Consider the following 25,002-nt stretch of genomic DNA (forward strand, 5'->3'; position numbering starts at 1 on the left):
GGTTGCTTCCACATCTTGGCTATTGTGAACAATGCTGCAGTGAAAATAGAGGTTCTTTGGATAAATACCCAGTAGTGGTATAGGTGGGTCATATGGTATTTCAATTTTTAGTTTTTTTGAGAAATCTCCATACTGTTTTCCATAGTGGCTGTACCAGTTTGCATTCCCACCAACAGTGTATGAGGATTCCTTTTTCTCCACATCATCTCCAACATTTGTTGTTTTTTGTCCTGGTAATTATAGCCATTCTAATAGGAGTAAGGTGATATCTCGTTGTAGTTTTGATTTGCATTTCCCTGATGATTAGTGATGTTGAACATCTTTTTATGTGTCTGTTGGCTATCCATATATCTTCTTTGAGAAAATGTCTGTTCATATCTTCTGCCCATTTTTGAGTGGGTTATTTGTATTTCTGTTACTGAATTGTATGAGTTCTTTATATATTTTGGAGGTTAACCCCTTGTCGGATATATGATTTGCAAATATTTTTCTCCCAGTTGGTGGGTTGTCTTTTCATTTTGTTCAGTTTCTTTTGCCTTGCAGAAGCTCTTTAGTCTGATGAAGTCCCATTTGTTTATTTTTTCTTTTGTCTCCCTTGCTCCAGTAGACATGGCATTCAAAAAGATCCTTCTAAGACCAATGTCAAAGAGTGTACTGCCTATATTTTCTTCTAAGAGTTTTATGATTTCATATCTTACCTTCAAATCTTTAATCCATTTTGAGTTAATTTTTGTGTATGGTGAAAGATAGTGGTCTACCTTCATTCTTTTGCATGTGGCTGTCCAGTTTTCCCAACACCATTTATTGAAGAGACTTTCCTTTCTCCATTGTATGTTCTTACCTCCTTTGTCAAAGATTAGTTGTCCGTAGATGTGTGGTTTTATTTCTGGGCTTTCAATTCCGTTCCATTGATCTGTGTGTCTGTTTTTGTACCAGTACAGTGCTGTTTTGATTACTATAGCTTTGTAGCATGTTTTTAAGTCAGGGGTTGCGATACCTCCAGCTTTGTTCTTTTTTTCTCAGGATTGCTTTAGCTATTCGGGGTCTTTTGTTGCCCCAGATGAATTTTAGGATTCTTTGTTCTATATGTTTTATATCACTCAATCCACACACAAAATCCTTAAAGAAGGTGCCATTATCTTCATTTTACAGTTGGAGAGACCAAGACTCAGAAAGGTTAAAAAACTTTCTCCAAGGGGCCGGCCCCATGGCGTAGCGGTTAAGTGTGCGCACTCCACTGCTCACGGCCTGGGTTCGGATCCCGGGTGCGCACTGATGCACCACTTGTCAGGCCATGCTGTGGCAGCATCCCACATAAAGTGGAGTAAGATGGGCACGGATGTTAGCTCAGGGCTAGTCTTCCTCAGCAAAAAGAGGAGGATTGGCATAGATGTTAGCTCAGGGCTGATCTTTCTCCCCCCACCAAAACAAAATTTCTCCAAGATTGCAGAGTAAGTAGCACAGATGGAATTTTAACTCAAGTGGATCTGTTTCTGGGAACCAACAGCTCAACCCCAGCGTCATTTCTTCCATGAAGCCTTGTGTGAGTTCCCTGTCCACTATTCCCCCATCAGACTTTGAACCCACTTTTATTACAAACTGAAAATATTATACAGTAATTTAGGATTTCATGAAATCCTCTTTGAAGGTATTACCTAGCACTGTTCCTGGCACATGGTGGGCCCTCCAAGCTTTATAGAATCAATGAATGTGCATTAAGTTTGTTTCTCTGTAGGAATAAGACATGAGCTAATTTTAGAGAAAAGGATATCAATTATGCTAAAGAGCCAACCAAAGACTGCTTACTCTCCTCTCCTTCTGACCCCAGAAAAGGACTTTCCTCTTTGAAGCAGGTACTAAGCCTCTTCTGTAGCTGCCAGAGGAGCTTGGAAGACCCCAGGAGCCAGAACACTCTCTCCCCACCCCCAACTCCCAGACAGCCCCATCAGAGCATGCTGGTCTGAGCACAGAGCCTGGGACCCTAGGCACACGTTCTCTAGCTTCTGCAGAAGCATTATTGTCCAAGGGGTGAGACCCAAGGAGCATGATTTAACATGACTCAGCGAGAGCCCAGGGAAAGTGAGGGCTGCTGTGGTTTCTCCTCTTCCTGTGGAAAGGTCAGCTGATCCTGGGCCTGGGCTGCTAGCCTGATGTCCCTGCTCTGTTCTCTTGGCCCCACAGCCCCTCCTTCTCCTCCCTCAGGGCCAGGATGACACCTCAGGGGACTCACACATCTGAATCATCCCAGGAGATCTAGAGGGAGGAAATGAGAGGTGAGGACAGATGTTCTTTCCCCGGCTGAGTGGATAATAGTCCCAGTAGTCATAATAACCGGCAGTCATTGGGCATGTCCGGTATGCCAGCCCCCGTGTGGAGGGCTATGATGCTCAATAAATGTTAACTCTTCCTGTTATTGAGTGCTGACTCTGTACCCGCTGCTATTCCTGCAACTTTACTAGTATTAACTCATTGAATCCTCACTACAACATGAGGTAGGCCCTATTATTATCATCACCATTTTACAGGTAAAAAACTGAGGCAGGGAGACAATAATTAACTTGCTCAAGGCCACAGAGCTGGATGTGGTAGAGAGGGGTTTGAACTCAGCCAGCCTGGCTTGAGCCCAGTCACTTAACTACTTCAATATATAAGCTAATCCTTGCAAAAGCCCCTGTAGTGGCTACCCTTCTTCCCATTTTGCAGACGAGGAAGCTGAGGTTCTAAGGATGTCAAATGACCAGGATTAGATGTAGAAGCAATTAACTGAAGTAGGAAGAATATGACTTCATTCTGGTTCCAGTGCCTGAGCTCATTCCCCGGCATCATGCTGAGCAGAAGCTCAAGTGGGGTCTCTAATAGGAAATATTATTTACAGATCGCCAGAAGGGCTGCGTGGTCAGGGACTCTTCTCTGGAGGATTCTAGGGCTGCTGGTTTTGTCCTTGCAGGATGCTCTATTCTCAGAATAGCTGCTGCCATCACCCACCAGCAGGCCAAATGCCCCTCCTCAAAACTCTCACAAACATGAAGCAGGCCAGCCTGCCTCTGAGCTCCACCCAACGTGGCTCTCTGAAATTCACGTCAGGACCCAGGAAAGAGCTTGGGGGCCACAGCACAGGCCCTGTCTGTGCTCCACCTCCTGGCCCGAAGCTCACACCAAGAACCTGGGATCCCCGATAAAATCCTCCACGTAGGCACTACCTTCCTTCTAATTTCCAGCCCCCTCTGTTGTTTATTAAGAGTGAAAGTGGATGGCTGCCTTTTAAGAAGCATCAGGTGGCCTAGTCCAAGTGTACAGTGATTTTCAGGGCTGAAATTTGCAATTACAGTATAGGTTTGGCCAATGCCTGGTCCATGGGAGAGGAGGCGTCCATGACTAAGATGAGAAGGTGCCCCTTGCTTACTTTTTGCCTCTGGGGGAACCATATTTGCCTTGATTTCCCTCCAGGCATGTGGTTCGAGTTACCTTGGCCAGAAACAGCAACTGGGGCCCAATTGGCACTGCGTCCACAGGAAACTGCACAGAGGTTTACGTACGGAAAGCATTTGGGGCCGCGTCAGTCTCGGCTGCGGGGACAGGTGGGGCACGCTGGCAGCTCAGCTCTCAGCCGCCAGACAGCAGGGAGAGGCCCTCGCCTCCCTGCCCAAGGTGTTTCCAATAAAAAGGGCACATTTCCTTCATTAGAAATAAACAAACACAGATTGACGGTTTCATGCTGTTTTTCGGGAAAAGAGAAAACCAGTTTTCAAATGTTGTTAGTGAGCGCCTCTGATGCACCTCTGGGTGGGTCTGGCGGGGGAGGAGAGAAGTGTATTTATGGAGAAAGCAAGATGAGCACCCCCACAATTCCACCGCCAAGCCTGGCTCCCCAAACTAGGGGGTGGGGACGACGCTCACTTGGCTACATCATAGACCGTCGGGGCTTGAAGAGACCCAGAATCTGGCCTCCTTCTTGGGCGGGTAAGGACACAGAGCCCAGGGAGGCCGGAGATCAAGCAGCAGGTAGAGCAGAGCTGCAGCCAGAACCTGCAACTCTAAATCCCAGTCCTGTGTGCTTCTGGGCGTACTCCATCCCGCACAGCCATCCCAACAATTGAACCTGCAGCCACTCATGTGTGGTTGATGCTTTAAGCCAATGGCTCTTAACCTGGATTCATGTTCTACATGCCTGGGAGGCTTTGAAAAAACACCAGTAATACTCAGGACTCGCACTATGAGAATCCTAGTTAATGGGTCTGGCATGAGGCCCAGCATGGGTAGTTTTAAAAGCTCTCCAGGTGATCTTCATGTTGTTAAGAGCTGCCAGGATTGCAAGTCACTACTTTAAGGAATAAAAACATGAAAATGATGTGTTCCCTTTCTTCCAGGAATTCATGGGGGACAGGCAAATATGTAAATAACTCGCAAGCTCCCATGCTCAGTGCTATAGAAGGTCCAAGAAGAATGTAAGCGTGATTCCCACCGAGCTATCATGTCTTCACCCAGAGGACTAATTTGGGTCAACACTACAGTTTATTCCACCTAAGCAAAGCTTACTCGCCTTTCTAGGCCTATCTCAAATCCCGCCTCTTCCACAAAGCCTTTTTAACAAAACCCCAAATACAGTTGGCGTACCTCTTCTCTGAACTTCTACACTACCCACAGGCTGTAGGCAAACAATTCAGCACCAAGTTATATATGATTTCTATTCTTATGCTATAGTAATCATGAAATGAAATGAATCCATTTATTCAGTGCATACTATGTACCAGCCACTCTGCTTTATGCTTTCCATACATTGCCACCAATATTCCCAGGAGCTCTGTAATGCTGGTATCAATACACCCATTGTACAGATTAAGAAATTGAAACTTATGGATGTCAAGAAACTTGCCCCAAACCAGACAGCTAGTAAGGACATATGAATCCAAGTCTGTGTGCCTCCAAAGTTCTTTCAAATGCATCTTTTATCAAATATGAACACTATTTCTTTATTATGACGTGTACTCCTGATACATTATTTTGCAAGCTGTAAACTTCTCTGCTGTTCATTCTCTTATTTAATCCTGACTGCAGCTCTGTGACCAGCCCTATTTGATGAGCAAGGGAATGAAGTCTAGAAAAATTAGAGAAAATGCTCAAGCTGCCATTGCCTGACCGTGAACCCAGGTGTTCTGATTGCAGGTGCAAGGCTATTTCCACTACTTTCATATGCCATGTGCCAAGCTCTGTTCCTCACTGACCTGAAGTCCTTTGAGGGTCTAGATTGTGCTTTATGCTGCTTCTGTATTCCCTCACAGATCCCAGATATGCAGCCTGTGGCTTTATTAACTGATTTGCCGAGAAGTAGCAAGAATGTCCTCGTGAGGCATCCTGTCCCTAAGGACCTGAAGAACAAAACCGTAGCAATTCTTTTGGGGCTGGAAAGAACTGCTGAGAAGTCATGACTGTAGTTCTTTTCAGTGCCGTGACTTAGTCATGTTCTAAAAAAGAAACCCTTCCGGTCACTATTTTTGAAGGTCTCATTCCCGACTATCTACATCAACTAACAGAAACAAACAGCAATGTGAATTAAGTGACCTGCCCATCATCATGGAATGAACCAGTGGAAGACAGAAAGACGACTTCTATCTGCCTCGCCCAAAAGGCTCTGATTTGAATCCTAGTCACCTACCTATGATCTAGCAGTGTCTTTTTATTTATTTAGTCATATCCCACCTCAAAGTGGTTTACAATAGGAATAGACATAAGAAGTCAGGATAAAATATAAACAAGTAAAGACAACCAAGGCTGGGAAAAATGTAAACATAAAAAGTCAAGCCCAAGGAAACTACTTTATTAGCCAGAGAGGAAACACTGCCTAAAAGCCCAAAGACCATAGTGCATTTAAAGTAGATCTTCTGTGCGTGGGTTTAGTTGGGGAGGTATTTTCAAGGGCTCAGTAACTCCTGTGGGGTTTTGCTCCATGCCGGATATTGACCCAGAAGAATGATTAAAGCAGTGAAACTATAGAATTTATCCCCAGGATGTGGTCAACCCACTGTATTCATGTATCCGTTGTTAGATGGAAGATATGTTTTCCAAGTCTAATGTTGCCAAAAAGACCACGTCAATGCTTTGTGCAGAGCAGAACTTTTATTTCAACAATAAGTCTGAATCATGTCCATTCATTCATTTAGCAAATATTATGACAATAAATTATCTGCCAGGAACTGTGCAACACACTGGAAATTCGAAGGCAAATAAGACATGGATCCTTTCCTATATGACATTTCTGTCTAGAGGAGCAGACTTATAAATATATAATCAGCACAACTGTAGTAAGTGTGATTCTAGAGGTATGTATCAGGGGCATGAATGCAGAGATGGGACAACCACTTCACTGAGGTTAGCAGGTGTTCCTTATCTTCTAACCAACACACATCCAGTTAGAAGGATACTGGGGTTCTGGGTTGAGGGAGCCATCCTTAATCAAGTGGTCCTGAGGGAATCATAGAATAAATAACTTACCTTTGAGACTTGCTAAACATCTCCGTATTTCTGATTGTGTGGAGAAATTAGGCAGGCAAAACGCAGCAGTGCCAGCTTAACAATGGGGACCAGCAGGAACAGAATGGAGAAATGTAAAGAAATGTTATAGCAAAAAGTTTGTAATATCCAGGTTAGTGAGGCTAATTTCTTGGCATGGCATAGGCGTTTTGTTCTTAGCAATCCTCCATAAGATAAAGGCAACTTCAGAGTCAAAATCAACCTTCTAGCAGACTCTGCATTCATTCAAACCACCCATGGTCACATTTAAAACAAAAATCTAGCATTTAGAGAGAGAAGAAAAATAGCAGGTTTGTCTGCCAGTGATCAGCACCAAAAACTGGAAGCCAGTTACAAAAGTGACCAAGTATTTTAACCCGTCAGAGCTCTGGTGTTGACTCAAAAATTTGGAGCAATCTCTTCTGGCTGACCTGACTGAAGAATACTTTAATGGCCATAAAATATTTAGTATGAATGCTGAAGAATTTACAGAGTGATATGGGGAAAAGCAACCTGCATGTGGAATTTGCTGTGCTTGACTCCAGTGTGTGTCCAGAGAACCCCAAAGCAGGGCTCCATGGAGAACCAACACACGCCTGGTGTCAGCTCAAGGCAGGGGCTGACTGTCTACTGTAGTAAGATGATAAGGTAACCTCTAAAGAAAATTTTCTTTTCTTCCTTATATTGACTCATAAGTTGGAAGTTGAGAAAAAAAAAACTTATAAAGAAAAAGCTAAGAAATACTGAATACTGGATGTCTCAGGAAATCAGATAAAATGGAGAACCATCATGAGAAGTGTGCACACTTGTGACCAAACACTAAGCCACCAGGAACTAGAAGACAGAACCCATGACCTAAGTGTCGCTGAGAGTTGACTCTGGGTTAAGAGCACAACCCAGACCCCTGGAGTTTGAATCCTAGCTCTTCCATTATGTGACTCTGGGCAAGTTACTCTCCGGGTTCAGTTAGTTCTCTCACTTGAAAACAGGGAAAATAATGGTACCTACCTCACTGGGTTGTTGTGAGGATTGAATGAGGTAGTGCATGTGAGGCTTAGCACAATACCCAGCACCTAATAAGGGCTGAAAAAGTGTTAGCTGCTATATTATAATCATTCTCTCACACAATCCTCACAACCCTGCAAGGAATGTCTGATGATCCCCATTTTCCCTGTGGGGAAATGGGCGTCGAGAAGGTGTCTTTGCTAAACAGTCCCACAGGTGGTGCACTTTCTAAGCCATAGCCACGCCCTGCCTTCTCCCTCCTGTCCTTTTCCCAGGAAGCCAGATTATTCACAGTGTAGATGGTCTTTCACTTCTTTCCTACAACTCAATCTGTCCCGTGGCTTTTTCCCCAACTATTTCCCCTTCCTCACTCCCCATGATCCTCAGGTCCCTCCTTTTACTGTGGGGACATTTTTTGTTTTGTTGCCGGCTTTTGTTCATCAACTTTTTTATGCCAAGGGCAGGTGGGACTACCCTACACTAAGCAGTGGTAAGAGGGAAACATCTGACTGTCTAGATGTCAGCTTGCCAGTCTTTGGAAAGGTCTCCCACCATCATCTTTTTCTCAGTTTCTGTTTGTTCATATTTTGTCAGCCTCAAGGTTTTCCTTCCCAGATTGGGACAAGGTTCCCAAGGAATATGAAAATACTTGAGAGATCGTGGATGACTCCAACCCCCCATCAGACTATAGACCACTTTAAAGACTACAGGCGGCGGACAGAAGCTGCTGTGTAACTTGGAGAAGAGAGGAGGATGGAGGGGAAAACGTTGTGTTCAAATATTTGAGGCGCTGTCACTAGGAAGAGACTGATTCAGCCTCTTCTCCAAGGGCGGAAGGGTGGTGACTGGGGAAAGAGATCTCGGGTCAGGAGAAGGAGGCATTTCCTCACCTATGGGGCTGTCCCATTAGGGGTCAGCTGCCTTGGGCTCATGAGTGCTGCATCACTGGGGACATTTGAGCAGAGAGAGGTTGAATGCCACCTGTAGGCTTATTCTGAAGGGGATTCCTGCAGGAAGTAGTAGAAAGTATACGGTCCCCCGTTAGAATGCAGAAGTGTCACTGGAACGTTTTTACAGGAGTTAGCAGATAACTGAGAGAACAGTGAGACACTTAGAAGAGACCCTGGATGGGGAAAGGAGTGTTAGGTGGTAAGAAGAGTACAGATTGAGTGAAGGAGGATGCCCAAGACGAACCACCCACATTACAACTCTGTCTCAACCATCACTGATACCCAGAGAGACATAGTTCCTCTTTGGAGGTGCCCAGGGCACCCAGGATACAGAGAAGGAGCACTCTACTCATCCTCTTCCCCTTTTTCAGGGAGCCCTCTTATCCAGCAGCAAGTTAGCTGAATGCCTCTGGCTGCTCTATGATGCTGTTTTAGAGAAAGCCCATATAAAGAGTAAGTGGCAGTTGATAAGAATGAGTATCCAACGGAGAATAGCCTGTGGGGGTTTAGGTCTAATATCCTTCATTTCAGCCTAGTGGGTGGATGGGTTAAGGAACACCACCATGGGGTAAAAGGAGGTCGGGTTTGGGGTAAGGGTTGGGGGATGGGGAGAGCACAAGAGCACTACAGGCAGCTTGGACTAGACACACATACTCATTAGAACTCCTTCCCAGAAGGATATGATAATGATGACTATTACACAAAACAATAAGCCAAAGAATTAATGGGTATGGGTTAGCTCTACAGAACTGAGATGTGAGAAGTGTCACATTCTTTTATCTTTCTATATTCAATTAGACTGGCTCTGAACCTCCAGTCTCCCCGCCCTATCCCCTTGGATAAGAATTTCAGGTCTTATACAAGAATTTCAGTTCTTACCTGGTCCCAGGAACCAAGGGGAGGCCTAGTCCTTAGACACTAATAGGTGCCATTATTTCCAAGGACCCCATGTCACCACTATTGATGTCTGGCTCTCCATTTCTGAGAATGACCACCCTCTCAGCTCTCTGTTGGCCACAGGCTAAGCTACAGACAACAGGGGCCATTGCTCTGAAGGCCTTCCTACTTACTGATCACACCCCAGGCATCTGGGTGTCGCACAATCTGCCATCTCTTGGGGTTTGGGGAGGCGTGTGGGATTAGGATCTTTGCCGCTCAGTAGAATGCACCACGCCTTCATCTCCCAGGTTTGAGAAATTCAGATCTTTCCATCATTCAGTCACTGAGGCTGTCCTCAACCCCCAGAGTCCCTCCTTCTCTCCAACAATCCAGCTCTATCTAGCCTCGTTGAACCAAATATTTCAAAACTAAGACCTGTTAAATCTCCTCCAGGGCAAGTAAAATGCAGCCTTCTGGATTACGAACCTGTGGTTGCTCTTCTGGTGACCTGGACAGCTTGTATTTATTTATTTGTGTTTATTTGGCATTGCATGTGAGCCAGGAACTATGACAAGTGTTTTGCAACAAGCATTGTCTCATCTGATTCTCACAGGAGCCATACGGGTGGGTAAGATTACTATTCCAGTCGGCTGCAGCTGTGTAAGAAAAGTAAAGCTTGAAGTGAAGGTTAAGGGACTTGCCTGAGGGAGTGAAGCTAAACCCAGGCTACTGACCCCGGAGCCCAGACTCTCAATCAACACACCATCTGCTGTCCTCTATACAGTTAATAAGTGAATCCATCAATAAGTGACATTCTCACTGTTTTTGTGAGAATGCTGCAGCAGAAAACAAAATACAGTAAACTAATCAGGTTAACTGCCAGAATGATAGCAATTTAATCCCAGAGACTCCATAGGCCATGCAGCAGGGTTCTAAGAAGGAAATGATGCTCTCTCAGCACTGGGTAAACCCCTAGGTCCTGGGGAGTTGCCCTGGGAGGTGATTTATCTTCTCCCTGGGCTGGTGGGGGAGCGGATCTGCCTGGGATCATAGTAGCAGCTCACTCACTGTTCTTGGCATCAGTAGAATGCACTGATGCCAAGAACAGTGGCATTACAGAACATTAATGCTCCGTAAAGAGGCCCTCTGCAATGTTCCCCTGAGAGCACACCCCCTTGCCCTGCCTCTCCAGGCCCTTCCTTTCCCTTGGCTGCAAAAAGATCATTATGTTTCTTTTTTTTCTTCTAAAAAATAAACATATTTCCTATCCCCTAATAACTACTGAAACTATTATACCCTTCAGACATCTTTAAAAAGTAGCCACCATGGGGCCAGCCCTGTGGCCTGGTGGTTAAATTCTGTGCACTCCGCTTCAACAGCCCAGGTTTGGTTCCCTGGCATGGACCTATACCACTCCTTAGCAGCCATGCTGTGGTGGCGACCCACATACAAAATACAGGAAGATTGGCACAGGTGTTAGCTCAGGGCAAATCTTCCGCAAGCATAAAGAGAAAGATTGGCAACAGATGTTAGCTCAGGGCGAATCTTCCTCAGGAAAAAAAAGTACTCACCATACACTGTATTTTTTCACCAGCCATTTCTCAACCTCCCACAATCCAGTAATTATCATATTTCATATTTTAATATCTCTGAAACTAGGCATAAATCTTACATGCAGTGGCATCTTTACAACTAGAATTGGCAATATTTTTTTGTTTCCAAGTAGTATATAAATTACTGGTGCATCTATGAAGTGGTGGCATCTTAAATTCAATGAACTATGGCATGTATAATGCACAGTAGAAAGATTCGGCATTAGAACCTACCCAAGGGCAGGAAAGAGAAACTGTTTCTGTTGTTTACGTATCTCATACTCTCGCCTCCTTGCACTCAGTGCTTAACCCAGTAGTGCTAAGTGTTTTAGCACATGTCATCTGAGATAATGAAATGTCTACTAGGTGTAAACTATGTGTAAACCTTACACTGAGGACTTTGAGGAGGAATCGAACCATAAAACAAAGTCCTGCCAATCAAAAAGATATTTCCAGTGATATTTTCTATCGCCAAAAATTTAACTAAACTCCCAGACTTCTGAACCATAATTATTTATAAATGTTTTATTTGTAAAACTGTTTGATCAATAATGTCAGTAATTGGGAGCCGGCCCCATGGCGTAGAGGTTAAGTGCACGTGCTCCACTACTGGTGGCCTGGGTTGGGATCCCCGGCGCGCACCTACACACCGCTTGTCAGGCCATGCTGTGGCGGTGTCCCACATAAAGTGGACGAAGATGGGCACGGATGTTAGCTCAGGGCCAGTCTTTCTCAGCAAAAAGAGGAGGATTGGCATGGATGTAAGCTCAGGGCTGATCTTCCTCACAAAAAATAAATAAATAAATAATGTCTGTAGTTCATACAGATAAGAAACCATTCACAGTATCTAAGGACATTTTGTCATTAATATTGTACAGTTAGAAATGATTCCTGTTGTTCAAAATACATCATCTAATAGCTATACAAAACATAAGCTATCAGCTGGGACAGCAAAGCAATACCAGGAAAATATTTTGACCTGCCCTCGAGTATCTACGGATTACTTGGCTTAGAAATCTTGTTTTTATTGAGTTCAGACCAAGTAGGAACCTTATTAAGAAAAATAGGTGTTGTTTTCATATGTGACTTAGAACGCAGTCAGAATAATGCTGAGGGCCAGCTGCCATTAGCGGTGGAGTAGCTAATCGTCAAAATTAATCACCCATTATTGGTTGACGCTCCCACCAAACTGACTGATAATAATTTTAATATCTCTCCCAATCATCTAATCATGATCCCAAAGTAATTCTTTTTCAATCATCACTTAATGAAAGTGACATCATCTCAAGAAAGTAACACGAATTTTATTCAAAACCTTTTCTGAGGATGTTCTGGAGTCTGTAATTCCTGTCCAATCTGTGTGCATCAGCTCTGCTTATATATTTATATAGTGCTGCACACTGAGAAGAGAGAGTCAGAAAGGGGACCAGAAATAAAATCATCAACCACATCCTACTCACTGCTCACATTTACCTGGAAGGAGGCAGAGAGTATAGCAACATCTGTGACAAAGAATGAAACGACTAGATTTCTCCTTGATCATTACTTTACTTCCAAATTAAGTTAACCATCACCTTTCCATGCATCCTGGTTCAATAAGATTTTTCTGTATAAGCCCAGGGCTGCAGTTTATTAAAAATTTAAACTTGCCCTTATAAACCTTACGGGAAATCAAATTGAGATAGCCAGAGATTTCTGGCCAACTCATCATTATTATTTCTTGAACTCAGGATATTTACTTACGCAGCTCCAAGCTGATTTGCATTCTGCACCAGTTACAGGAATAGGTCTGCCAGGAAGTTTTGAAACACGAGAACAGATAGGCCCCTTTCTTGGTTAAGTCATAGCTCCAGACCTACAGATGAGCCCCACCAGGCCCTCCAAATCTTTTGCAATGAGCATTTTGAAACACATGGGTCATCTAGTTCTGGCTTCCAGGCAGTTTGGTGAAACGCTTAGGCTAGAGAATTGCAAAAGTTTATGATTTCTCACCAAGGAATGAAATGTGACGCAGTAGAGCAAACTGCAGACATTTAGTACCAGATGTTAATGTAAAAATTGGAAAATTATGGCCCCACATGATTATCTGACCCCTGACCTGCACAAGCCCATAGCGGTCCAGAAGGCGTCATCCTTTCTGGCTTCTTCCACTATTAAACTTTGTGTCTAATTTTTTTTTAATGTAAAATAATACTTCTGAGTCCTTTAACTGAGATAATTAGATCGTATCAATCTCGAGGCATTTTGTGCACACACTAACAGAGTAATGCAATTCCTTATCATAAAACCAGAAGTACAGCCTTTCTGATTTGTTGCATTTTCTAGAAACTTCTAAAAATAGTTTGAGGCATGTTTATTTCGCTTGTCTGTATTCCACACCTATCTAACTTCATGAAATGCATAAGGGAAAGGAAGGAAGGGAGGAAATCTTGCTTATTTGCATTGAGAGGGAAAGAGAACACCTGAAATATACATTTCAAAACATTTTGACATTGTTTGCACTCCTTCCCTGAATCTATACACTTGAGAAATCGAACTATTTTAGGAGGATGGACTATTTAGAAATCCCACGTCTATGAAGGGAGCTTGGTGTGGAATGAGGAGATGGAGGTAAGAAGCTCTGGATTTGGTGTCAGATCTCAGTGAGTTCTAGCTCTTTTACTATCTGTGTGGTATTGGGCAAAGCACTTAACCTCTCTGTGCCTCAATTTCCTCTCCCTAAAAATAGGTTTTACATGAACATCCTGACCACCTCACAGCGTTGTTGTAATTAAGGCTCAAAGAATACACAAACTAATACTTAATCTGGAAAGTTTCAGTTGATACATAAACTGAAAAGTTTTGTATAAGTATCAAGGAAATTGCTCATGCTCTGTTGTTTCAGCTTGAATCTTGAGGAAGCCAGGGCCCGAAGAATCTCCTCCAAAGCCCTGGGATAAGGTAGAGAGGACTTTAAAATGGCCATATTCTTACTGGGCATGAGTATCTTACCTTTGTTTCTGTATATTTTTGATATTCAAAATGGCAGAGAGGAAAGGAGAGTGTGGATATAAGATCCTAGTGAATCATTAGCAAGAAACCAAGCGTATTCAACTGACCCAGGCAAAAGTACTACCATAGGGTTTAGTACCTCTGTGGTGAGCTGAGAGAGACCCGAGACAGCAGGACACCAGGGGCTGATCAAGAGAAATACAAACCGGCACAAGAGCCAAGCCCTGTCCTCAAGATGCTACCAGACCAAAATTAGTTTGCTCCTTGCTAAGTTAAAATCAGACTCTCCACCAGAAGTAGTTGTCACATAAAGCAAAGCATATCTGCAGCAAATAGGAGACCACATGGAATCATTTCCAAAATCTTGGCACTCCCCAAACAAAGGGAAGCAGGTCCTTTTATTTCGAGTGGGGAACGAATATTTAAAAGGCAAGTTTTCTTATCACATGTAGAGGTGGGTGTTAGCTGGTGCAGGCACAGTCTGAAAACACGCTCTCACATACAACGCACTTTATGCTAATAAGGCCTAGCCTCCTCCTAGGGGGGAGATTATAGTATTAAGATGAGGAAAAGGGCATCTTCTGGTCATCTTCAGGTCATCTGCGCAGGCGCTGCCTTTGCAGTGGGCCTCGATCTGGTTCAGGCTGGTTGACGCTGGTATCTCTTCTGGACATAGCTCTGAAAAACAACCTTGAGGGAGTGTTAAGTACCTTTAAACTTCCTTCAAGCTGCTTAGGGAATACACCGGTGACAAAGAGAGCATCCAGTTTAACCTCTCTCTCCCTCTTTTTCTCTCTCTCTCTCTCCAATCAAAAACAATTGCAAATACACAGTGGGAAATACTGGCAAGAACAGCTCACAGAATGAGCGAATGAGAGAGGGTCTTGGAGACCATATGCTTGATTTCTGCACTGATGGATTGGGATGCTGAGGCCTGGGAGTCAGGTGGCATGCCGCCTCACACACATCAGCAGCACTGCTGTGAGGAGACGTCAGAGCTCCTGGCCCCTTTCAAATAAAATTTTCTCGATCTCACACTGACTATGAAGGGGGTTTTGTTATTCACTTTTCAAATACAATCCAGTTTTTTTCTTTTGAGGAATTAAATTTCTTTATCCGAGACTCATATCACCTTAAGAGATTTTTCTCCCTTCCTCCTTTCTTCCCTCCATTCCTTTCTTCCTCTCTTGCTTTGTCTCTCCTGCTTCCTTTATCCCTCTCTCTCTTGCTTTCTTTCCTTCACAGGTATATATACTTGGAGGCGGATGAGAGACAAAGATAGAAGATCTAAGTCAGGGAAATACAATTTGCAATTGCCTATAAGAGATCAAAACTTGGACTGAGACTAAAAACACAAGGTTACCAACCTCAGTCCTGAATCTAGAAAAAGGTTTTTTTTCTTTCTAAATAATATGATAACGCTTATGTAAAATTAAATTTTATTATTCCCCAGAGCACCAGCATCACCGTCCACACCTCGGGCTCTTTATCGTCAGGTTCAGAATAATCCCGGGCGTTTGTAAACGAATGCTCTTGCAATGGGCATGTGAGCTTATTTGAATCTCATGGGGCCAAAGTAAACTGATAATGCGTTTCTCTCACAATCATCCACATCATCTGTTTTTAAACAGCCTTATTTAATTTAAACTGAATTTGCAAACTTGGACCATTCCTAATCTCTCCCATCCCTTACATATAGGTCCAATTGGTTCATCTTACTATTGACTCTGATCCTAAGAATAATGTACATTTTCCCCAGACATGTAAAGGAGGAGGAAAAAATTCAGTTGACCAATGTAACAAAAATTCTCCCCAATGAGTTCCCAGTAAAGAAGAGACATGACATCAAATACCAATAGTGCCAAAATATTTACCAAAAGTTTTCAAATCTTTCAAAAATGTTACAAAAAGCGAGCAAACACAGTGAAACTAATGACAAATCAGACATTGAAAACTAACATCTGGGTAAGTCTATGTAGGCATGTAGGGGAAAAGGAAACATCTATGAGCATTTAGTATGATTAAAGCACTGTATTAGGCTCTTTTACACATATCTCATTTGATCCCATTTAGGAAAAATTATCCCAGACTTGGAAATTAAGGCCAAAAAGAAAGGATTGTGTGATCAATTAATATCATGCTAGTCCATTATCCATTAAGCCCACTCATGGGCCATCTGACTCTCCTGGGAAATATAACCTTATTTGACTAATAATTCAATAGAGATCAGATTAAGGCCCCTGTAAAGTTGGAGGTTGATGTGTAGAAAATTGATAAGGCATGATGATGATTTATTTTTGCTTCTGATAGAGAAATTTACCTCCAAGATCACAGTTTTATTTCCCTGTAGGACACAGTTTTACATCTTACTTTGCAATCTCATTTCATCAAGGCCTTTCCCCCTGATTACTTAAATTCCCGTTCTTGACATTCTCTTCAAACTGCTCTGTTATTCTGATGATGAGTTAAATGGAACTTGACTCATCATCTATTCATATGAGAATTATATTTTTAATGGTTTGAGAATTTGTGCTTTGACAATCCTCAAACAACCACATGAGGTAGGTAGTATATCCTCATTTTACAGAGGAAGAAACTAAGTCTCAGAGGAGGCACGTTACCTGCCCACATGATAGAGGTAAGACGTAATAGAGCTGGAGTTTGAACACAAATCCTCCTGAATTCTTTTACAGGAACTACACTGGGGACTCACATGTGGACTGAAAATTTGGACTGGACCATCTCCAAAAAATCAACTTGATCTATATATGTTTCTATGTTTGAGTTACAAACATGACTGTGATTATCAAATGAAACTAACTCTGAATGACCTAAGCCTGAGCATTTAAATAGCAATTGAAGAGATTGCTTATTAATCTGTTTGGTTTCAAATCTGAACTTTTTAAAATTGGAAATATTGAAGGTAATTGCCCGTACACTACATGAAATACTATCATTAAAGTGTGAAATTCCAACGCTTTGCTGGTTCCATTAATGATTTTGGATGACACAGGGCAAATTACCACTGAGGTCGTTATACAAGTCATTGAAAAGTATTTAGAATACTTACTAGAGAGCCTCTGACATTTCATGAACAAGTCCCTGAGAGCTTTTTGAATATATTTGACCAAATTACCAGCCTATCCCACTATAAAGATGCTCAATCTACTTTGTCTCTAGACTAGTAGAAAAATGAGGAACACCAACATGTTTTTCTACTCTTCAGGCAGGAAGGAGATTTGTTGTTCCAGCTGAACACACAGAGAGATATCAAGACTGGAGAGGGACTAGCTGCTCTTAGTCTGAAAGCACCTTAGTACACATTTTAAATCTTAAAGGTGTATCCTGGGAAAGGCTGATCTTACATATATGTGTTTATCTGTCAACAAGCATGCTTTTCAGCTGGGATATATACCTTTTGAATGCACCCTTTTATCCACCTGAAGATCCATTCATTGTATATGCAGATTTACAAGTTTTTCTCCATAAATAAGATTCTGAAGTTCAGGTCGATTGGTATCTAGGTTGATAAAAACCTGTGCTTGTATTGTGAGGGTTTTGTCCACCAAATCACGAATTAGACAATGACCATCTGGCCTGGTTTCTCATAGTGTACACCCCTCTTGATGGGCACCAGCAGCTGTCTGCCACAGATTTAAATTAAGTAAGGCAATCTGTCCCACCCCCAGCTCCCTATCCCAGACTCAGGAGCCAGCTGAATTTCAGCTCCAGCTGAAGTGAAGAGATATGTGGTTCAAATTCATCCTGACTCACAATTTCACTGTTTTATCCTGGCTAAAGCTGCTCACTGTGTCTGTGGTTTTCTTACATAAATTTTCAATCCAGCTAGTGCTATTATACAGTGTCTTTTCCAACCCTGATGTTGGGGGTGGATTTTTAGCTCGCATATTTTTTCCAGATGTGATAAGCTCTCCATAGCCCTCTTGGTGAGCAAAAGCATATCCAGATCTTCTTGAGCTTGATCTGCGAGTCTGAGGCCTTCGCCTATGTAGTGGCCTTGCCTTCTTTTGAGCCTTCTGCCACTGACGGATCTGGAGAGGAAGAAGATTTGGAGTGAGATGATGCATCCAAATGATCGACTCCAGGCAGTGGGCCACTTTGTGAAGTAAAAGCCTTCTCAGTAAAAACAACATCTACAATAACAAAATACTCACCTTCATTGCAAAGGGAAGTTTTTCACCTGAAAACCGAGAAATTTTCCACCTAAAAGATTATACTGGGCACTGGTCAGTTTTTATTCCTACCAAGAGACTATTAAATAAGCTAAAAGTGTTAAGACAAATTTCATTATTGCTTCCATCTTATCCATCCTTCTTAAATGAATAGGAACATACTTGTGTACAGAAAGATTTTCTAAAATGCACCACCCAAATACAGTCAGTATAACAATTTATAGTCCCATTCCCCCCAAACAGGCCTCTTCCCTCTCCTTTAGAGATTCTTAAGATCCAATAGTCATTAGTACCTGAACTAGGAGAAAATTTAGAAAATGAGAGTCAGAAATTTCTAACTCTGGTGTGAGTAGCTCAATGTACCATGAGATTTTCAGGCTTTTAATTTCTTTGGGGGGTTTTTATAGACTTTTGAAGAGCTCAACATCATTTGGGTGGGTTTCCAACACTTCGTGCATTTCCCTGTAAAGTTGAGGAGAAAAAGATCCAAGGTTTGATGCAAGCGATCTTGTTCTCTGATTCAGCTCATCTCCTGGAGTCTGACTTGCATGTCAGGAGAAAGCCGTTGAAAGCAGAAAAATCACGATCTGACTAAATATTGGAAGAAATGAGCATCATCTTTCTTCCTTCAGCTCATCCATCATTTTCTGGGTTTACATCAGAATGAGCTCACAGAGCCAAAGGGAAAGGACAGACATAACAGGGGAATCCATGAGTCATTTCAGAAGGAATCTTGTCATACTTTGGCCCCAGAATGTGAGGGAAAGCGTGACAAGGGAAGTTCTACCTCAGTTCCTTTCAGCATCATTGGCCTGGTCAATGACCCCATCAGTGTTTCCCCTTTTCATGACAGGGCTATGAATGTGTGTCTCCCCCTTCTCCCTCCTTTTCTCTTTTTATCTGGTCCTGACCTAACTTGACATTGTCTTGCTTATACCCTTCTTCCCATGAAATACTGAAATATGTTCTGTTAATCCCTTGGCTTAGGTATTTCTATAATCTGTTCTTTCTATTTTCCTTCTAACTTTATATTTTCCAATCCAGCCATCATGTTGCTATTCCCTTTCTTTTTTTTTTTTTTTTGTGAGGAAGATCAGCCCTGAGCTAACATCCATGCTAATCCTCCTCTTTTTGCTGAGGAAGACCGGCTCTGAGCTAACATCTATTTCCAATCCTCCTCCTTTTTTTCCCCCAAAGCCCAGTAGATAGTTGTATGTCATAGTTGCCCATCCTTCTAGTCGCTGTATGTGGGACGCGGCCTCAGCATGGCCAGAGAAGCGGTGCGTCAGTGTGCGCCTGGGATCCGAACCCGGGCTGCCAGCAGCGGAACGCACACACTTAACCGCTAAGCCACGGGGCTGGCCTGCTATTCCCTTTCTTAATCTGTTCGGAAGGTAACATCTCCCCCATGTTTTTGAATCTGCTTACACATTTCCACAAATATCTAGAGTCTCTTCACCTCATACTTTATCACCTTTGTACTGTCCTCTTTCCTTTACCCCAAGTCAATAACTTTCCCTATAGTTTGCCTTTGCCTTAGAACAATTGTCCAAAATGCTTTTAGTGAGCTTCTTTTTGAAAAGTCAACTTTTAAAAGTACCCAATCTAACTTGAATTTATGACTCCCCACCCATATTTAGTCTAGACCTTTATCTTCTTTGGCACTCACAAGGCTAGTACGTTCAGATATGGGCAGTTCCTTCTACTGTGATGTGATGCTGTGTACTTGTAAGTGTTTCCAATGAGAAGGACATTAGCCCTTCCCTGGGCTTCCAATCAGGTAGAGAAGGGCATGATTCTAAGAGCCAACAATCAGCCATCAGCACTCCAACATACCTGATCACTTAGGGTTGGGAACAAAGCCACCCTCAAAAATCTGAATGCCACCACAGGCATAGCTGAAGCCACTGTCGTTAGGAGAATAACAAGCCAGATGCACTTCTGGGTCAAGGAATGTCGTGCATTTCCTATTATTAAAAAAAACATACATTGTGGTTATAAATAAAACTGAATTATTGAATTAATAGACTCTGTCTATTACCGTTAGGTCTTTTTTGAAATGGTGAGTTTGGGACTACCTAGAGAGAACCCCTCAGTATCTTCGCCAGTGTATAGAATGTGCAATGGTGATGAGGAGAAGGCAAGAGTGGTCAGTTCACCACCCTTGGGAATTGCCTCATGGCCTAATCATTTGGAGACTGCCAGCCAGACGGAGCCATGCATCTCTGATCCAGGCTCAGTCCAGTTTCACTCACGTAGCAGAATTCTCTCATCCAGCCTCAAGATCCCTTGACTACAAAGCAGCCATTATTTTTAAAAGGCACATTTACCCTTATAGACTTGACTAAAACTATCATAGCAAAACTACACAATATATGTCCTGGATGCAGGTACAATCTCAAATAACGGCCTTGGTGACTAGTTATGTCATAAAAGGTGAGATTTATCCACTACAGGGCCAACCTTTTAAATTCAGGCAACAGCCCCAGAAAACCCACCTCAAAGGGACTTGCAGATCTCTCTGACGTTCACTAGGGTATGAAGTACTCAAGGAGATCAGGGATGCTCCTGGGTTTGTGAAAAGAGCATTCCCCTCACTGGGAGCATGCTGATGCAGCCATCCAACATGCTAATGCAATAGAGTAGTGAAACTCATTTCCCAGCCTGAAGCCAGTTTCCTTGCTTTATATTCACACCTCACACACTGGGATGTTCATTTAACAAAGCAGTAAGTGTCAGTAAGGCAGACACAAATTCTACAGGAAGATGTCAACCCTACTTATGTCACCAAAATAAAGTTTTGTCCTTGTTGGTTTTCTAGGGATTTATCATGATACCTCCAATTATCCAGGTTCTCTCTTCCAATGTTAAAGTAGTAACACATTTGAAGGGACTTTGGGTATGAGGGCTTGGCTACTGATTGGTATGTCTACATTTCCTGGATTTGGAGGACAGAATCTTCCTACTAAAGAGCAGTTGATTCCAGCTGCCTGAGCAGAAACCAACTTGGCTCAATTAATTAAATGTCTCAGAGCTCCTTGAAGCTCAATACCCCCAGGCGTGGCTGGAAAAACAAGCTTCACTTTAAAACCACACTCCTGCTTGCTGCTGGCTACTAAGGAAAAAAAAAATTTTCTTAAACCCCAATGTTGATCTAACTTTTGAAAAGTCTCATTGGAGCTCAGTAATTAATTCCTGGAATGGCATGTGCTTAGCTAGAGAGAGTGGTCCCCACACAAACTACTTTCTCCAGTTGAGGAATTCCAGTCTCATTATGCGTGATAAAATGCTCTCTTAGGACTGGAAGTCTTCTGGTCAATGCACTGAACTTTCAGATTTGGAAACCAAAAAAAAAAAAGAAAAGAAAAGAAAAAACTGAAAAATAGTTTTAATGTCTTTCTTTCCTAATATGCTTATTCATAACTATCATGTTTCTACGTGGCTGGATTCTTTTGGTAAGCAAAGTATTAATATTACATATTAGGTAAGAGTGGTGCAATTTAAAGGCTTCCATGTGCACGCAGGGTAAGGCAATGCTGAAGAACAACATTCTTAAGTTTATGTGTGAATTTTAATTGAATTACAATCTCAGTTGCCTTTGTCTCAATGGAAATGTATAGCCCTATAGTTGCTCTTATTTTGCTTTCTACATGAATCAGTCTTCTAAGAACTGTTTTTCTAGGCTGGATTCCCCAACTAGTGGATGCAAATCTCAGCCCTGCCTGATTGAGTTCAAGATGGCGGTCACCATGCATCTCTCTTTTCCACAGTTTGCTGGGATGAACTCAGAAACATCACTGTTACCAATTTATCTCACACACTAGAGATTTCATAACTTCTGAGAAAGTATATTGTGTAAATCTTGGTGGTCCTTGCTGGGAATCATTTTGAAATGTGGAGTGCAATGGTAGTACACTCCATAGGTAGACCAGATGTATGTTCTTTGTAAACTCTCAGAATCTAAGGGGTTTTAGGAGGTCCTTGGCTATCCATCTGTTGATCAAATCACTCTGCAATGTCCCCAACCAGTAATCAAGCCACATTTGCTTCAGTAAGCATCATTACCATCATCATCATCATCGCCACTACCACCATCATCATGGTTAACATTTATTGAAAAAGCACTAGGTACCAGGCTACATGCTAAGCATTTTATACGCATTATCTCATTTAACCCTCACAGATTTCCTTGAATATAGGAACTGTTAACATCTCCAGTTTAGAATTGAAGATTTTAAGGCATGAAAAGGAAAAGAAACTTGCCCAACATCACACAGCTTGTAAGTGGTAGAGCTGACACTCAAACCCTGGCTGTCTACCTACAGAGCTTACTCTTTGAGCCACTTATGAACTAATGTCCAGCAATTTTGGGGAGGCTGTAATTTATACATCATTTCTTTCTTATCTAAATGCAAATAAGTTCCACAGGTGAACTTTGGCAGAGATGTTCGTGATAATGTAGCATAAGAAGGAGAGCCTAGCATTTCTTTCTCTTCCCTCTGTTATATATGAACTTTTCATGGGTCTTCAGGTAGCCCTGATATATATGCTGTGCCTCTGGTTTAAAAAGGGACAGTTTCTTGCATCTGGGCTGTTGGGAACCTATAAGCAGCTATCTCGGTGATTATTCTGCATCTGGCAGGGATGTCAGAAACTAATCTTTTGGAGCCTTTCTCAAGCCTGGAAACCTTCAGATGCCTGGCTCAATCAATTCCTAGAGAAAGGATTATTGGTCATCTCTATTCCCACTCAACATAGAAAATAAGTTACAAAGGCAAATAAATGACAGTATGATACTAAGCCCCAGGAGATAGTAGGAATCACTTACCAACAAATGGAAACTGGTTTGGGAAGATGCCAAAGATGCCATTACTGTGCATTGTAAATAAAATGGAGAAATAAGTGGCAATGCTGCCCCAGATGAAGACGTGATTAATGACAGTCCAGTAACTGGTATCCAAGGCTATCTGTAAATAAAGTCAAATACAAAGGGGAGGTCTCTGAGGATTGTAAGAGCGTCATTTCACAGAGTGATGTTTCCCCAGAACTGCTCTTTGAAAAGATGGTTGCAACCGTCTAGCTACCAGCCAACCACAGGCATTCCCACCTTCTGCACAACATGGGGGACCGGCTTGACATTTCTGGTAGACAACTGACTTTAGAACTTACCTCTGCAAGCCATTATATCTGCAAAGGTTGAGTTAGAATCAGGAGGTAAAATGTTAAACTTCTTTTAAGTGAGAAATAAGAAAGCAGAATGGTTTCTAATCTCAAAGTTACTTTCCAAATTGCTCTCAAAAGTTTTCTATTGGAAAAAAATTTTTCGGTAGTAAGCAAGTGCAACATTTTATAATCTGTAGATAAATTTTCACATAGCCATTTTTACACAGGCATAATCATTTTACATCAATATTCTAACTCATTTTGATGATCCTTTCTCTTAAATTATTCAAATAATAAGAAAGAAAAATCCCTAATCCTCTTTTGGCATAAAATTCAGAAGCTGGGGATCATGGTGACCTTCTCCTTTCCAATAATTTGTTGTGGCAGTGCAGCTGAAAAAGAGTGGCCTGCCATTGGGGAATCGAGGAAGCCGCTGGTGAATATGAACCCTTGAGTTCTCAGAGAAAGAAAAATAGGTTCTTGCTTCATTATTTGCATCTCAGGAGTCCCAAAGGGTCCAAGTGAAAGTTTGCATTTCCAGCAGAGTCTAGTGCAAGACCACAAATTTCTCACCTGCCTGAAGGCCCTACCTACGCAGTAAATAGATCTTTCTCTGCATATGGAGACATACTTCCCCTTCCCACTTAAGTTTACTGTCCTTTAAAATGTTGTCGCATTAAAAGGATGCTGGCAGCCTTAATGTAAACTGCAGGGGTGATAAAGGGACATCAGAAGAATAGAGAGCCCTGCCATCCAAGACTCAGCAAAGAGATGTTGCTTTTCTAGTTCATTTGGCTGTCAAGATATTAAAACAAAATCTCCAACTCTACCTTCCACCACTTGTCAGTTCATCACCATCAAGAGATACCAATAGCCTGCCCTGTGTGGGTATGAGAAGGAAAAGAAAAATCACGACCAGTTTAAGAGGACTCAACTACAAAAACAAGAACAGGTGGCGCCTATTGAGGCAGAACTAATGGAAAAGACAGACAAGCACTATAACCAAAAAAAAATGTAATGAGAACTCTTAATGGGATACAATTAGATCACAGAAAAAATTCTGGAAGAAAAAAAAGCATTATTTCTGATTTTAAAAATTCAATAGAGAAACCAAATAAGAATAGACTGTTGAGAATTGAATTAATATTCTGGAAAAAACAAATGGAAATAATATCTCACAATAGAGAGTGAAAACTTTAAGAAATGGAAACCACGTGTAAAAAAGATATGAGACATGGATGGCAAATCCATAGATGTCAGATTCATGGGCCCAATATACAAATAATGGTATTTTAGAAAGAGAACAAGAAATAAATAAGAAGTAACAATCAAGGAAATGACAGAAGAAAACGGCTCTGTGATAACAAACAGCAAAGATTTTAAGACTGGGAGGGCAAATTAATTAAAGAAGATACATTCTGGTGACAGTTGTGAAGTCCAAGGATGAAGAATATAAGTTTCTAGATATTACAAAGGAAAGTGAACCAACCTAATATCAAACTACTACACTGAAACTGGGATATAGTGGAACAACATCTACAAAGTTCTGATTCAAGAATCTTACTCTTATCCAATATATCATTTAAATGTAAAGACAAAGAAAGAAAGCTTTGAGCTAAAAAGTACACATTTATGTACCTTTTTTGAACAAATTACTCAAAGAAATTGGTGCAACCAAATAAAAATTAAATCAGAACAAAGACCTCAAAATAGCAAAAGACA

General features: G+C 42.0%; 1 protein-coding gene across 1 annotated transcript in view; it reads right to left on the reverse strand.

Moving 5' to 3' along the window:
* Nucleotides 1–15,774: 15,774 nt before the first annotated feature.
* ATP8B4 (ATPase phospholipid transporting 8B4 (putative)) overlaps nucleotides 15,775–25,002 on the reverse strand; it is a 107,220-nt gene continuing 97,992 nt past the window's right edge. The window contains exons 18-20 of the mRNA XM_087429075.1: nucleotides 22,946–23,084; nucleotides 19,954–20,084; nucleotides 15,775–17,976 (exon numbers count right to left, since the gene is read on the reverse strand). Of these exons, the coding sequence (XP_087285201.1) occupies nucleotides 17,695–17,976; nucleotides 19,954–20,084; nucleotides 22,946–23,084 (552 nt within the window). The 3' untranslated portion in view covers nucleotides 15,775–17,694. The remainder of the gene's footprint in view (nucleotides 17,977–19,953; nucleotides 20,085–22,945; nucleotides 23,085–25,002) is intronic.

Source organism: Ceratotherium simum, chromosome 3, assembly GCF_057802395.1.
Source record: "Ceratotherium simum simum isolate JZ-2026a chromosome 3, ASM5780239v1, whole genome shotgun sequence".
Classification (NCBI taxonomy): domain Eukaryota; kingdom Metazoa; phylum Chordata; class Mammalia; order Perissodactyla; family Rhinocerotidae; genus Ceratotherium; species Ceratotherium simum.